Source organism: Artemia franciscana, unplaced genomic scaffold, assembly GCF_032884065.1.
Source record: "Artemia franciscana unplaced genomic scaffold, ASM3288406v1 Scaffold_904, whole genome shotgun sequence".
Classification (NCBI taxonomy): Eukaryota; Metazoa; Arthropoda; class Branchiopoda; order Anostraca; family Artemiidae; genus Artemia; species Artemia franciscana.
The window spans coordinates 178,729-193,678 of NW_027068993.1; the positions used below are offsets into that span (position 1 = coordinate 178,729).

Genomic DNA, 14,950 nt, shown 5'->3' on the forward strand with positions numbered 1-14,950 from the left:
GCGACAAAAATAATGGTTTTTAATTTATTGAAACCAAATCAATTGCCACAACGCTTCCCGGGAATTTTGTTTTCCTAAAAACTCGCCAAAAAGTTTGATTTTCCTTCCCTTTTTTTAAATCACGTTTCCTTTGAAGTTCCACAAGAGAAATCCAAGTTGGCATTAAGCTGCCTAACTCTCTGCAACTATTTAACACTTTCTCAATCCCCAATAATCGAAGTAACAAACTAAGAAATAATCAATAGATTACAGTCCACCCCATCCTCCTACATAGATACATGGATGAGGATTCCAAAATTTTGGGGTAAGATTCAATAAAAAAAAAATATAAATCCGTCCTTAGCCATGTATCATTTCATTTTTGCAGGGATAACTCATGGATTGCATTTCTCCATTGAAGGTATGAGCACAACCTCCCACCACCTTCACAAACCTCCCAGTTTAGAACAAAATCTTTAAAATTGAGTCATAAAAGCAATGTTTGATCCTTTCGAGTTTTAGGGAGGACTTTTTATTGCCTTGTTTGTCGTGAGAACTTATTGGAAATGCGTTAGTACTTCGTCTAATCTCAAGGACCCATCCTCTCCCTGTTTCCTTTGCCCTTAAAACTGAGTCCTCAAAAATCACTTGCTTCGAAATTTACTTTCTAAAAAAGACTTTTGCAGAGCTGACTCATTGATTGCATTTTCCCACTAAAGGTATTCTACCAACCTCAAACCCTCCCCCCTTTAGCCCGAAATCTTTTAAAAATTGAGTTATATAAGTACTGCTTGATGCTTTCGAGTTCTAGGGAGAATATTACACGATTGTCTAGGGGTTACATTTTTGTTATGTGCACTTCTCAGCAATACGTTATTACTTTTTCTTCTCTAAGGGAGCCAACCTTACCTCTTTCTTTTTCTCTTAGAAAATAGTCCTCGAAAATTAACTGCACGATATTCTGGTTTCCTAAACTTTCACATCTTTATTACAGGTTTTTCAAGGGCTTCCTATTTCAAAGCAAAAGTGAAAAACAAAGGCGCCTGTAAACGGTTCTGGAGAGCAGAAAAGCGCCTGAGGTAAGCTCTCAATTTCAATGCTTTCCAAATTTTTAACTGCCTATTAGTAAAAAAGCCAGTTGGAAGATATGTATAAAAAAATTACCGTAGTGCCTATTATTTAGCGAAGAGCGGTGAAATCTCTTCCTCTCAAGCTAGATATTGCGAAATCACAGTCGCCCTTTCCCTGAGTGTTTGAAGTCGCCCCAACAACAATGAAACAGAACAGGCTATATTTCTCAAAACTATAAATTTGGAAATGCTCCATTGCAAAAATTTTTGATTCATTGATATTTTCATTTTCAACAACTACATAAAACAATAAAATAAACATAGCTACTATTTCTGGGCCAAATGGAAATACACCCCTACCTTTAATTGGATTATTTGACCATTCTAATCTAATTGTGTTTAATTTCAACTTGTTTCTCCTCAAATAAAACTTATGCCGTTCCTGAGTTTTCGGCTCCTAAAAATACCGATGTCATAAATATTCAGTTATTGGACGTATTAAACAAAGAAAATAAAGGATGTAATAAATAAAAAATTAAATTAAATAGCTGAGAAAAAGCGAGGATTTTTCTGCCAGTAGCAAAATATGAAGACGAAAACCAAGCAAATATAACTTTTAACGTTCCTGAGTTTTCATTTCCTAAAAATACCGCCACCATAAATATTTAGTTATTGGACGTATTAAACAAAGAAAAGAGAATATGTTTATAAATGAAAAATAAATTCAAATGGCTGAGAAAAAATGAGGATTTTGTCAACCATTAGCAAAATATGAATACGAAAAACAAACAAATATAACTTTTACCGTTTCTGAATTTTCAGTTCCTAAAAATACCATCGCCATTAATATTCAGTCATCGGACTTATCAAACAAAGAAAAGAAAGGATGTAATAAATGAAAAATAAATTCAAATGGCTGAGAAAAAATGAGGATTTTGTCAACCATTAGCAAAATATGAATACGAAAAACAAACAAATATAACTTTTTCCGTTCCTGAGTTTTCAGTTCCTAAAAATACCACCACCATAAATATTCAGTTATCAGAAGAAAAAAAATCAAGTGCTGAAATTCAACGAGAAGACTGATCATTGACATAGTAACTTGATATAGCACATTTCTAGTTAATATAGTAAATATACAGCCAATACTTACCATTGGCATAATAAAGCGGTTATTAGTAAATATATATATATATATATATTAATAATTAGTTATTTTGGTATTTTGTAAAAAATATTTTGAGATTCTTGGGCTCAATGTCTCTGTAAAACCCTATTCTCCTACTATCACCTATCCTCTATTACCCTATCAGCTACCAATTATCAACTATCCTACTATCACCCAAGTTCGTAAAGCGTACTTTAGTTCGATATGTCGTACTTTTGTTTGACCTATAATTCTCTAAGGAAAGGTTAGGGATTAATTCTCAAACCAATGTTGTTTAATTAATTAGCTTTTACTTATTTTCAACAAAGTTTTAATTAAATACAATGCAGGTAATTGATTAAATACTTAAATAATTAACCTTCGAGCACTAATCTGAAACTCATTATCTTATTTGAAATTCAATCCTCTAAATATTATGTTTTTCTTTTCAATTGAACCTAAAATTCGAATTTAAAGTGTTTGTGGTCTTATATTTCTGTAGGCACTAAATTTTAAGCCTACAGAGTCACACCATTGATCCCCATTCCGAAACCAAATAAAAAGCGAAACTAAGACTCAAACCCCTGTTCTTAGGATTTCAAATCCAATGCGCTAACCCTCGGCTAGGACGATTCTCATTGATAGGTGAAAAGAAAATTTGGCATTCAAGTGAGAAAGTTTATTTTAAGAAGCTATAACCTAAACACTGTATTCAAAAATCCAAATAAAAAATAGACGTTTTCCAACCCTTTTCTGGGTAGTGATGTTCATAAGATCTTCTGTTCTTGTTGTTGCTTCTATGTTTGAAGAATCCAACAACTATTGGCAGAGGTTGTTGGAACAGAAAATCTTCAATGGACAAAGTCATGAAGCTACCCCAAAAGCCTTAAAATTTTGTTCTGTCTTTGTCCAGTACATGGGTGAAGATTTAAACCCCTTTATTTTGCTGGAAAATACTTCCATTGTTGCCCCCCGTTAAAGGTCTCATTCAAATTTTCAGAGAAGCAGTCGAAATTAAGAAAGATATGAATAAAAAATTAACCCTTAATAAAGATACTGGAGAAACTTATTTGCGTCCATTTATAATGAGCTTGCAATTCGGTTTTTTTAACATTACAAATATTGCAACAAATATTGTGGCTTGTTGTTTTCTTGTCAAAGTAAATCTTTTTTCTATATGCGAATATTTTTCTCATTTTGATGAAGAAGAATTTTACAAAATCCCCACCCCCCTAGAAAAAAAACAGTGAACAATTTTCTTGAACTTTTAGAAACGGTAAAGGCCTACAAGATAAGAAATAGAAAGAAAACATGAGAAGCGAGAAACACGTTATTAAGGTGAATTGTCGTTTTTTATCAAAGTGACCCTATTTTCTTTACGCCTATATTTTTCTCATTTTGACGAAGAAGAACTTTACAAAAAAAAGTGAAGATCTTTTTTTTAACTTTTAGAAACGGTAAAGGGCTACGAAAGAAGAACTAGGAAGAAAACATGAGAAGCGAAAAACGTGTTATAAAAATGGCTTGTCGTTTTCAAATTGACCGTTTTTTCTTTATGTATATATATTTCTCATCTTGACGAAGAAGATATTCACGAAATCTAAAAATATAGTGAAGAATTTTTGCAAACTTTCAGAATCGGTAGAAGGCTTCAATCTGAGAACTAGGAAAAAAAATATGAGAAGCAAAAACCGCTACATAAAGCTTGGTCTAGTGTGATTTTTTTTTTTTTTTTCATAGAGACCTTCCACTCTAGAGAAAAGTCCATTGACCTTTCTCAGTTTCTGCTTTAATGCAGAATTTATCCTTTACTATATAGTTATATATAGTAAGAATATAGCATTATTGTATATAAGTATAAAGTATAGCATATATTGGTTGTATATAAAAATATTTTTTTTGTTTATTATTTGGCTATCTTTTTTTTCCAGATTTAAAATTCGACACACTGTGAAGCAGCAATGGTTTTATTGGTTTGTCATCGTTTTAGTATTTTTAAATACTGTTTGTGTGGCTGTAGAGCATTATGGTCAACCAGACTGGTTAACAGAATTTTTGTGTATGTACATTCATATTTTATATTTATATTACCAGAAAACTATGTTACTATAAAGCAGCAATGGCTTAAGAAAGGAATATAAAAAGCAGCAAGTTTAAATGACCAGAAAGCTGCATTTGTTTTATTTGTTTTGCGTCGGTTTTAGTAAATTTCTTTTAAATACTATTCGTGTGGCGATAGGACATTATGGTTGCCAGAGTGGTCAACAGAATTTTTGTGGATGTATATTCATATTTTATATTTATATTACCAGAAAGCAATTTAACCATAAAGCGGCAATGGCCCAAAAAACGGTTATAGAAAGCAGCAAGTTTGTATTACCAGAAAGCTGCATTTGCTTTATTGATTTGCCTCAGTTTTAGCATTTTCTTAAATACTATTTGTGTAGCCATAGAGCATTATGGTCAACCAGACTGCTTAACAGAATTTTTGTGTCCGTAAATTCATATTTTATATTTATATTAACAGATAGCTATGTTACCATAAAACAGCAATGGCTTAAGAAATGGTTATAAATAGCAGCAAGTTTATATTACCAGTAAGTTATATTTGTTTTATTGGTTTGTCTCAGTTTTACTACTTCTTTTAAATGCTATTTGTGTGGCCATTGAACATTATCGTCAACCAGACTGGTTGATATAATTTTCATGCACGTATAGTCATACTCTATATTTATATTACCGAAATTTTTGAAGTTTTCGAGGTAATATGGTGACAATAAAAATTAAATCTGATTGTCTTCATTTCATAAGTGAAAACTAACTGAACCATATATAAACCAAAAACTACTAAAATTTGTAAATTTCATTTGAATGAAAAAGACTTCTGCAGGCAATTATCAGTTTCTGTTTGTCACGGGCCTCAAGTTAGATATTCATAAATATATAAAAACTGTATTATTAGGCCATGTTTAAATACTTTCTGTGGGGACGGATGGTTCGGATGGTTTCTGATGGGGACGGATGGTTCTTCAGACCAACAACAGGTGGTAGCTGTAAAAGGTGTGGTAGCTGGTAGCTTCATAAAATCATGAAACTTGAGAGGCATGCTTTCGTTTGATTGCGACTACATTGTAATGCCCAAGGAGTAGAGTAACCTCTTCCTGAACAGAATAAGACCTCGCCCTTCCCAAAGGCTACACCTCACTACTTAATAATCTGAAACGGATGATAAGATAAGATGTTTATTAAGTGGGTGGGTTGTATAGCGAGTTATTAACATGCTTATTTTTCTTAACTATCGACTCTTAAACAATTTTGGTCTTAGGAAGGCTTGTCACCTGAGATTATTCCTTAGTAGAAAAGCTTTACCTTACTTAGATGTCTCTGATTAACAAATGCCTCAAAGCTGTGCGTCGATTACGGATGGTTAAAAATTGGTATTCAACAAAATATGTCGAATTGATTAGATGAGCATACTAGAATGGATACACACTTATATATAAAATAATCGTTAACATATAAAATAATATAATAACATATTAAATTCAAATTTTTATTTTATTGAAATAGTTACTTTCAGCAAAATACAGAATATTTAATCAACAGATGACTTTATCAAGATAACTCCTTACTAGCACTTTAAGTTCAAGAACGTTTTCCTTATTGTTAAGCAGGACTGCATTAATACAGGCTTCTCGCAAAATACAGGCTCGAAGTGTTTAAATGAAGATCAGCTCTGCTAAGAAGTATTAGGATATTGACTGTTTCTTACCTTTTAAAGAAATGTTGTCTGAAGAGAATCTTTCTGTGCTGTACGGGATAAACAGTGGGCTTCAATTACCCTGGAATATGCTATCCTGGTGTCCTGGGTCAATTCCCTGACCCATGATCAGGTTTTCTGGAAATTCGTATAAGTTCTAATCAAAAAATCGTGTATTAGATTATAAAGATGAATATTTTTTGCAAGCTACTCTGTCAATTCCCCCCCCCCTACTCTGTCAAAAAATGATATGAATAGAAAAAGGCTTTAACATACTTAAGATATAAAGGTATAATTGTGAATGTCGGTGCACATTTTTAGGTTGAAATACTTGCATTAAGCCTAAAAAACATAAAAAAGATGTTTATTATGAATCAAAAACGATTTTTTTTTTCATTCAAATTTTTCGAGTTTTCTATTGTGTGCAAAGATCAGCATTGCTAGCTTCTTTAGATTTCCTGGAAAATGCCATCTCGGTGGACCTGGCCAATTCACATTTAAACAATCATGTTGTTTTGAGATTATTATAAGTTCTGAATATATACACACACATAACATATATATATATATATATATATATATATATATATATATATATATATATATATATATATATATATATATATATATATATATATATATATATATATATATATATATATATTTATATGAAAACCCGTCAATCCTACGGAATGAAAAAAACGGAGCACGAACATATAAATATAAGAAAATATATAAGAACATATCAGAAGAGACATAACTAGAAAGAGACTCAACTAATAAACGGGCAAACAAAATAGCACTAAAATGAATAAAACGAAAACAGATCTATTGTAAAAGGAGATTATACCAATCGTGATCTACTATTTTAATATTGTGTCTTTTGATTAAGTTTTCAACTGCAACATGAGAGTTAGTTATGTGATACTTTTTAATGAGGATTGAGTTTCTGTACCAGGGAGGAAAACTCAGGAGGTATTTATCAAAACGGAAGAAAAGCGCACGGATTTTAGACAGTTCAGCCTTCGAGAATAGTTTCCAAAATGGTGCCAGGTACAGTATATGAGGTAAAACAGTAGCGTTATATAGGCTGGCAAGGAGGGGGCGGCTAAAACGGAATTTAGCAGAGACTATGGAAGCATACAAGCCGGAGATTCGTCGATTGAGGTGTTTGATCAGTAGAAGACGTGTATGCCTTAGAGACGAGCCAATAGGGACTCCGAGGTAATTTTTGTGGTCAGCAGTATTCATGAGATTTTCACCAAAAAGCAGTGAAGGCACGTGTGGTGTTTTTTGCCAATTGAAGAGAACTATCTCGGTTTTCTCAGTGTTAAAACTGAGGCCAAGTTTTAGATATGCGGTTTTAAGCGTTTCAAAAATATCAGAAGCTTTTTGCAACGTTCTACTGAAGTTCAAGACGTCGTTGGCGTAGCATACTAAGGAGGTGTCTATAGAGGAAAGAATGCATGAGGTTGGGCATTTATCTTGTGCTTGAACAACATAATTATTGAACAAATGAGGGGAGGAGACAGCTCCCTGACGGGCACCTTTCAAAACGGGGATCAATTTTTCATGAGGCCGGGGAAGCAAATGTTTGTCAGGAGGAAGCTTTAGGCGAATGGACAGCCTCTAGCACATATCACGTAGGGATCGAACTATGCAGGGATTCAGACCTCGTTGTGAAGCTTTTAATAACATTGCAGCGTGTATGAGTGAATCGAATGCACGGCTGATGTCATGACTAGCTAAGGCTATGCTCTCTCCAGAAAAATCCGCATCGAGTAGCACACTCACTACAGCCGTCAAGGCATCGGCACAACCAGTGAGGCGCTTAAATCCGAATTGACGTGGCGGGGTGTAGCATTTAGTTTCCAGTTCATTAATGAATAGAAGCTCGAATAGTTTACATAAAAGATGTGGCGATTGTAATTGGGCGGAAAGACGAGCATTTGATGTCATTTTTCCCTTTCTTCGGAATGGGGGTAAGATCCCCTACGCAGAAGGAGGAGGGAACAACACCTTGCGTGAAGATCATCTGCATAAAAAGCGAAAGATGCATAGCGAGAACCGAACCACCAAGTTTAATATGGATAGCGCTAACACGGTCAATTCCGCAAGAAGACTTATTTTTCAACCGACGAATTGCTTGAATAACCGACTCTAAACTACAGAGTCACGCCACTGACCCCCGTCCCAAACTGAAGAATTGGGTATACTGGGATTCGAACCCGCGTCCTCTCAGACAAGGGATACCGAATCCAGCACACCAACCCACTCGGCCAGGACGGCTCAGTATATATATATATAAATATACATATATATATATATATATATATATATATATATATATATATATATATATATATATATATATATCTAAGGACATAGATGTCCATCTTAAAATGATATGATAGACCCCTGATCTTGTGGCATTTGACTCTGGCAAGGCCGTATCTAGGATTTTCGTTTGGCCTAAAAAAAAAAGAAAAAAAACCTTTACATAATGCATCGAAATTTGTTTAAATAAGTTTTTTTTTACTTTTATACTAGTCGGAAAAAAACAGGAGGGGAGGGGGTTAAAACCTGGTACTCCCCGCCCCCGATACAAGCTTGGACTCTGGTCCTTCCTGTTTAGGCTTTATACAAATAAGCACCTTTTTTGCACCTTGACAGACTTGCATTTTGGCCTGCCAAATGGTTATTAGATTATTAGCACCATTGGAGGAACTAGCGAACAGCCATCGCCGAACATGCAAAGGGTTACACAAATGATTAGTCTCAGCTCGTATAAAATGCATATATTTTTTTACTATTTCAGATTATGCTGAATTTGCCTTCCTAGCTTTATTTATGACTGAGATGTTTGTGAAGATGTATGCATTAGGACCTCGAATCTACTTCGAATCAAGTTTCAACCGCTTCGATTGCGTTGTCATTAGTGGCTCAATATTTGAAGTTATCTGGTCTGCTTTTAAATCTGGCTCATTTGGATTATCAGTCTTAAGAGCATTACGACTTCTGCGAGTATTTAAAGTTACAAAGTAAGTTATATTGTTTGTTAAACTAAAGGATTAAATTTAATGATAGTATATATATATATATATATATATATATATATATATATATATATATATATATATATATATATATATATATATATATATATATATATATATATATATATATATATACTATCTGTACTATCATAATATCATAGGCAGTGCAATAGCGCTACCTAAGTAAAGAGCGATGTGGGGGCAACGCAATCCCCCCGCCTCCCCCTCTGCGTTTTTTCCACAAATGCATCCGAAAAAAATTTGATTTAGCCACTTGTTCAAAAATAGTCTAAAGATCATATAACAAGTCCTTTGGGGTGGAAAAAATCCACCCTAAAAATGTTCATTAGGTCTAAAACTATACACTAAAGTTTAAAATGTTCATTAGGTCTAAAACTACACACCAAAGTTTACGATCCTGAGAAATTTGCCGAAAACGTTCTTGTTTGTTTTTTTTCCGAGGATGATTGTACCAAACAAGTTGTCCTAAAATATCAGGAGTTAGGTCATCTGGATGCAAACTGAAAGTTCTGGTGTCCTTTTGAAGTAGCAAAAATTTTTACTTAAGCAAAGCGGTGTTTTTTACCATTTTGCGGTGCAAAACGGCAACTTTGACCCAGATTGGGCCAAATATGAATATCAATCAATTTAATCAGTTTTATTTTGTTTGAAAATTAAGTTTTAAATCAATTTAAAATTGATAACTACTGTTTATTATGCTTCCTGTTGTCAGGGGCAGTAATACTGCACGGTGGTGAAAGGCTTCTGAAAATACACGTTAAACCCGTTCTCGTTAAAGTAGGCATCTCTTCAACTTCACTAACTTCATTGTGTTGCGAGAGCAACACTTTGGATTTGTCGTGTTTTTTTTTCCCTAGCACCCTGATTTCAGCTTATTCCTAGAAAGTGGTAAGAGTCTAACCTCTGCGGTTTTTACGTAAAGTGTCTCGCCTGGGGCCAATAATTGATTGTTTCTAACCATTTCTGTTCGTGATTTCAGCTGAGTTTATCATTCGTTTTATTGCACCTGGGATTGCGGTAGAGAAATTGTATCAGATGTGCCTCTTAAACTTTAAAAGTTCTCTCATTGCTAAAGAAATTAAACTTTATCTTTTGCTCCTTTCTAAGTAATGACGTTAGAAACTTAGCCTACGGCAAAAGGTCAACTTTTGAACTAAGACAGATAGCTTTTTTTGACGGCAGTCGATAGCGCTTGATGAGCTGATCAAAGTATATATAATCCATTTTATGGTAGAAAAATTCCTTAATGAGATATACCAGCTTGAAAATTTAAAGGGGTTGACAACTTCAGTAGTAAGGTACACACTGAAACCAAAAATAGGCCGATATCAATTGTGAGACATATAGGGGAGTTTATGCAACAGTTGGCTGTTAGGTCAAAATCATGTTCGGCAATGAGGTGTTCGCAACTTTTGCTAGTTGGTGTACCTATTATTTGTTTCCTGTGTATTTGATGGTAATACCAATTTTGTTCTAGTGGTAAGACATGTAGGGGACTTTAAGTAATAATTGGCTGTTAGGCTACAATCATCTTCAGCGATGAAGGGTTTGCAAATTTTGCTATTTGCAATGAGAGGTTTGCAACTTTCGCCAGTTGGTGTACCTAGTATTTATTTTAAGATCCTTACAGATTAACAACTTCAGCGTTTAATTGAAGCGAGGAAACAAAACCAAAGTGTTGCTCTCACAACAGTTTATTCGGGGAAGCCGAACAAAAGTTGCCACAACACCTCACGTTGCCCATGCAACGTAGATCTAGGTTAACTTCATTTCTCTTTTTTTCAAGAAGCAAATACACTAAATAAGTTCTTATTCTTTAACCATTGCTATGCAAAAATCAATCTTTGAATTAAAGGTTCGGGTCTCCATGCATTTAGGGTAACACTTGGTATGGTATTAAAAGAGAACAAAAATTCAGTACCAAAAGAATTCAAATAAATTTTAAAAGCAATATCAAACTAAGAACTAATAATTATGATGTTGATGAAGAGGGCTACCCCTTCCTAACCTCCGGCCCTAGATAGATAGATAGATAGGTACTTTATTTAATATACTTAAAATACAAAAAAAAATATATTAACCCCCAACAGAGAGCAGAGCTCTTAAGGTTGGTTGTGCAAATAATAGGATATACACAAGGCAAGATCTTTTATTGAACAAATTACATAATAAATAATTTTCTAAACTGGACAACGGGGAGCAGGGCTCGATGTGTCTGCCATAAAACATACGTAAATACATATACTGGCCTATGGAGTTAAGTTTGACCTTTTCTCTCCATTGCTTTAAGAACGGAATGGATAAAAGTATTTTCCACATTATGCGAAAAATGTAAGAACGTACTGACATTTCCTTTAAAACAATACATTTTTCAGTTTGAATATTTTAAAATTCAATTAGTTGCACATTTGTTGCATTCATAAGGTTTATTAGCGTAATACTGTACAATATTTTTCTCATAGATTTTTGAACAAAAAAAACTTAAAAAATCAAACTCTTTCTGGTCTAGTGTATAGGTAAGACAAATGTAAGGTATTACCAATCGTTTTTAGGTCTGCTTACATGTTTTGAGGTCCGGCCTTCAAACTAAGTGGCATTCAATTTTCAAATAATCGACAGTCATCAACCATCATAACATAGGGCTTATCGCTTTTGAGCAACGTGAAATATATAGCGTGACTAGTGTCAGCCTACGGGTTAACTGAGCCACTAACCGTGGCTGAGAAGCGTCACGGTCGCTATTTTTCCAAGCTTGATAATACAAACAGTCTCCATCCTAATATGTGCTTGTAGAAATATTTCAATCTATTCTCTGTAGTATATATTTCTTTGTGACTGTGCTCTTTGTTTTGTACTTCTTTTTTCTTTTTTTGTCATCTCATCTATTTTATATTGAACCCTTGTGTATTTTCGGGCAATAAATATATTGATTGATTGATTGATATTAAGCTACAGTTCTTGTTATGAAATTTCACGAATATATAACCTTATATGTCAGCTACAATTCTTATAAAGTTACTTTTTATAAATATTTATTTAAATATATTTAATTATAGTTAAAAACATACGAGATATAGCCTATAGGTCCTGACTTCCTTTAGTTTTTTGATAAGACTTTATATGCAACCCCTTTTGAATAAAGAATCTTGCATGTAAGCTACCCTTTGAGTCCTGGTGTCGTTGATTTTTTTTTTTTTTGCTTGGAACAAAGGTTAGTACTGCGACTCGATAGGCTGAGCCATAGTTGACTTTTCACCAAATGGGTACCTGGAGAAAAACTTTGTAATAACACTGGAAGCTTTGAATAATTTGACTCCAATCCAACATTGCATTCCAAGCCAAAGACAGAGAATCAAGAGATCGTTATCCGCCCTACAGGGCTCATTGATCAGCCTACAGAAATGCTTTTTCTGTTTTTTCTTTTTAAATACCCTTTTTACAAACTGGCCATTTAAAACCCTTGAAACCCTTATTATTGACGTTCCTATAAATTAAACAAAAAATGTAAGATCCGGCCTATTGGGCTTTGCCTCCCACCGTATGAGATTTTTCAAATAACAATACTTATATTTAAGCTACCCTTCGAGTCCTGGTGTTGCTGTCCCAAGATCGGCGTCGGCCTATTGGCCTATGGCCTACTGTTTTTGGATGCGAAGATGTACATTGAGCTGGATTTTCTATTTCGGGATTTTTTTTATAAGAAACATTCGTAGTATGACATTAATATTTTCAATATTGAAGCAACTGTATTTTTTTCGGTATTTTGCACAAAATATTTTTATAGGAATTTAATAAAAATATTCAAAAACTGAGATTGGTAGTTGAATAGTATGGCTTCTTTTTGGACCATTAGGTGCTGCACAATTACTAGATGAATAGTCAGCCTACTTTTTGGAATACGATCAGTCAGCCGGGTACCAAGAACAATCCGTAGGCAATTTCTCTGGAAAACATCAGTAAATTTCCATCCGCTTTTCGGAGCACTTATGCTTCAGACCCATATTCAGAGCCATAATCCTAGTTTGCAATCTTTTAAATTGAATAGCTCCAGTAGGATCTTTTTCTAATCTTTCACTGGACAAAAATTCAGCAACGTGATGCATAAAATATGTTACATGATCATAAATATATTAATAGCATCTGCCATATGGGATATCGTGTAAATTTAGATCATCTATAATAATTTAATCCTTATATGATACATAAAATTTTTTTATGTATCTATAATATAGGCCGTAACAATATCATTAGTAAATTATTTGATAAAAATATAATAACACTTTTCGATTGATGAAAAAAATATCTTCCTTGACTTAATAATATTTAGCTTAATGGTTGAACATTATTTGTAGTACCAGTTGTAAATTATGTATAAATACTTGGTTAAATATATATAACTCTTATTTTTCTTTTTAGGTATTGGTCGTCCCTTCGGAATTTGGTGATATCGTTGCTTAGCTCAATGCGTTCAATTATATCATTATTGTTTCTACTCTTTTTATTCATTTTGATTTTTGCACTTCTTGGGATGCAACTTTTTGGCGGTGCCTTCAATTTTAGCGAGGAGACTCCCCCGGCCAACTTTAATTCTTTTCCTATTGCTTTGCTGACTGTTTTTCAAGTAAGTAGACAAAATGGCCATAATTACATGGTCAGCACCGCCAACTCTCATCTTGTCCTTTTATTATCTTATCCTATTACAATCTTATTCTATTATTTTGCTGACTGTTTTTCAAGTAAGCAGACAAAGCGGAAATAATCACATGGTCGGTACCATCAACTCTAACTCTTTTCCTATTCCTTTGCTGACATTTCTCAAGTAATAAAACTAAGCGGCCACAATTACCAGGCCATAACTCTGACCTTATTCACATTAATTTGCTGAAAGATTTTTAAGTAAACAACGGGGTCATAACTACATTGCAAGATCCACCAACTATCTTCCTAATGCTTGGCTGAGCTTTTTTCAAGAAAGTAGATAGAGTGATCACAATCACATGGCCAGCACTATTAACTCTGACTCTTTTCATATTAATTTCGTGGCAGTTTTTTAAATGACTGGACAACGGTGCCATAAACACTTGGTCAGCACCTTCAACTCTATTCGTATTCATATTGCTTCGCTGACTGATTTTCAAGAACGTAGACATAGTGACTATGATCACATGATCTTCAGCACCAATTTTTATGTCTTTTTTCCACGCAAGCAGACAAAAGGGCCATTATCACTTGGTCAGAAAAAGACAAAACTCCACTCAAATGACATAAATTATTTTCCTCTTTCTTTGCTAGCAGTGTTCCAACTCAGAAAAAATATAATGACCAAAAATGGTTTGAAATTTTTTGACGAATTACAGAAAAATCGGTACTTTGCATTTTATTTGGACTCTTTGATAATTCGGTTGCAGGAGCACGCTTAGGTTTTGTCTTGTATTTTAGTCTTGTTTTTTTTTGTTTTTAGTGTTTTCCTCGTTCGTCAATTTCAAATATAGAGGATAATTTCTACCGTTTTTAGAGAAATTGTGTACTTCAGACTGTATTGAAGAATATGGTATTTAATTTTAGAAAGCTGTGTATGTTTTTAGTGGGGGAGGTTCTCCCTACTAATTGAGCCAGAGCCCTGAGAGTGAGTGTTGAGCTAAGGTTTTACAGTGTACACTAGAGAGGGACACCTAAAAGTGCACCCAAGCTTTTAAAATTGAGGTTAAACTAAAATCAAAAACGTTTTGGCCGTGAAACAGTTACCTGACCGAATGGCAAAGGAAGCTGAGGCTTTTCGTTTGCTACTTTCTAATTATTGATATTAGAAAATAGACCTGCAGCAAGAAAACCAACTTGTGACCCAAGGCAGTAAGATTTTTTTTTCAACACTGAATTCATAGTCCATGATGATCCGACCAAAGTACCTGAGATCAGT

General features: G+C 33.9%; 1 protein-coding gene across 1 annotated transcript in view; it reads left to right on the top strand.

The window, feature by feature from the left end:
* Positions 1 to 14,950, top strand: part of LOC136043745 (voltage-dependent calcium channel type A subunit alpha-1-like) — a gene marked incomplete at its 3' end in the record, with an annotated part of 199,168 nt that overhangs the window by 128,268 nt on the left and 55,950 nt on the right. The window contains 4 exon segments of the mRNA XM_065728664.1: positions 974 to 1,058; positions 4,128 to 4,255; positions 8,775 to 8,997; positions 13,450 to 13,654. Coding sequence (XP_065584736.1) covers positions 974 to 1,058; positions 4,128 to 4,255; positions 8,775 to 8,997; positions 13,450 to 13,654 — 641 coding nt within the window.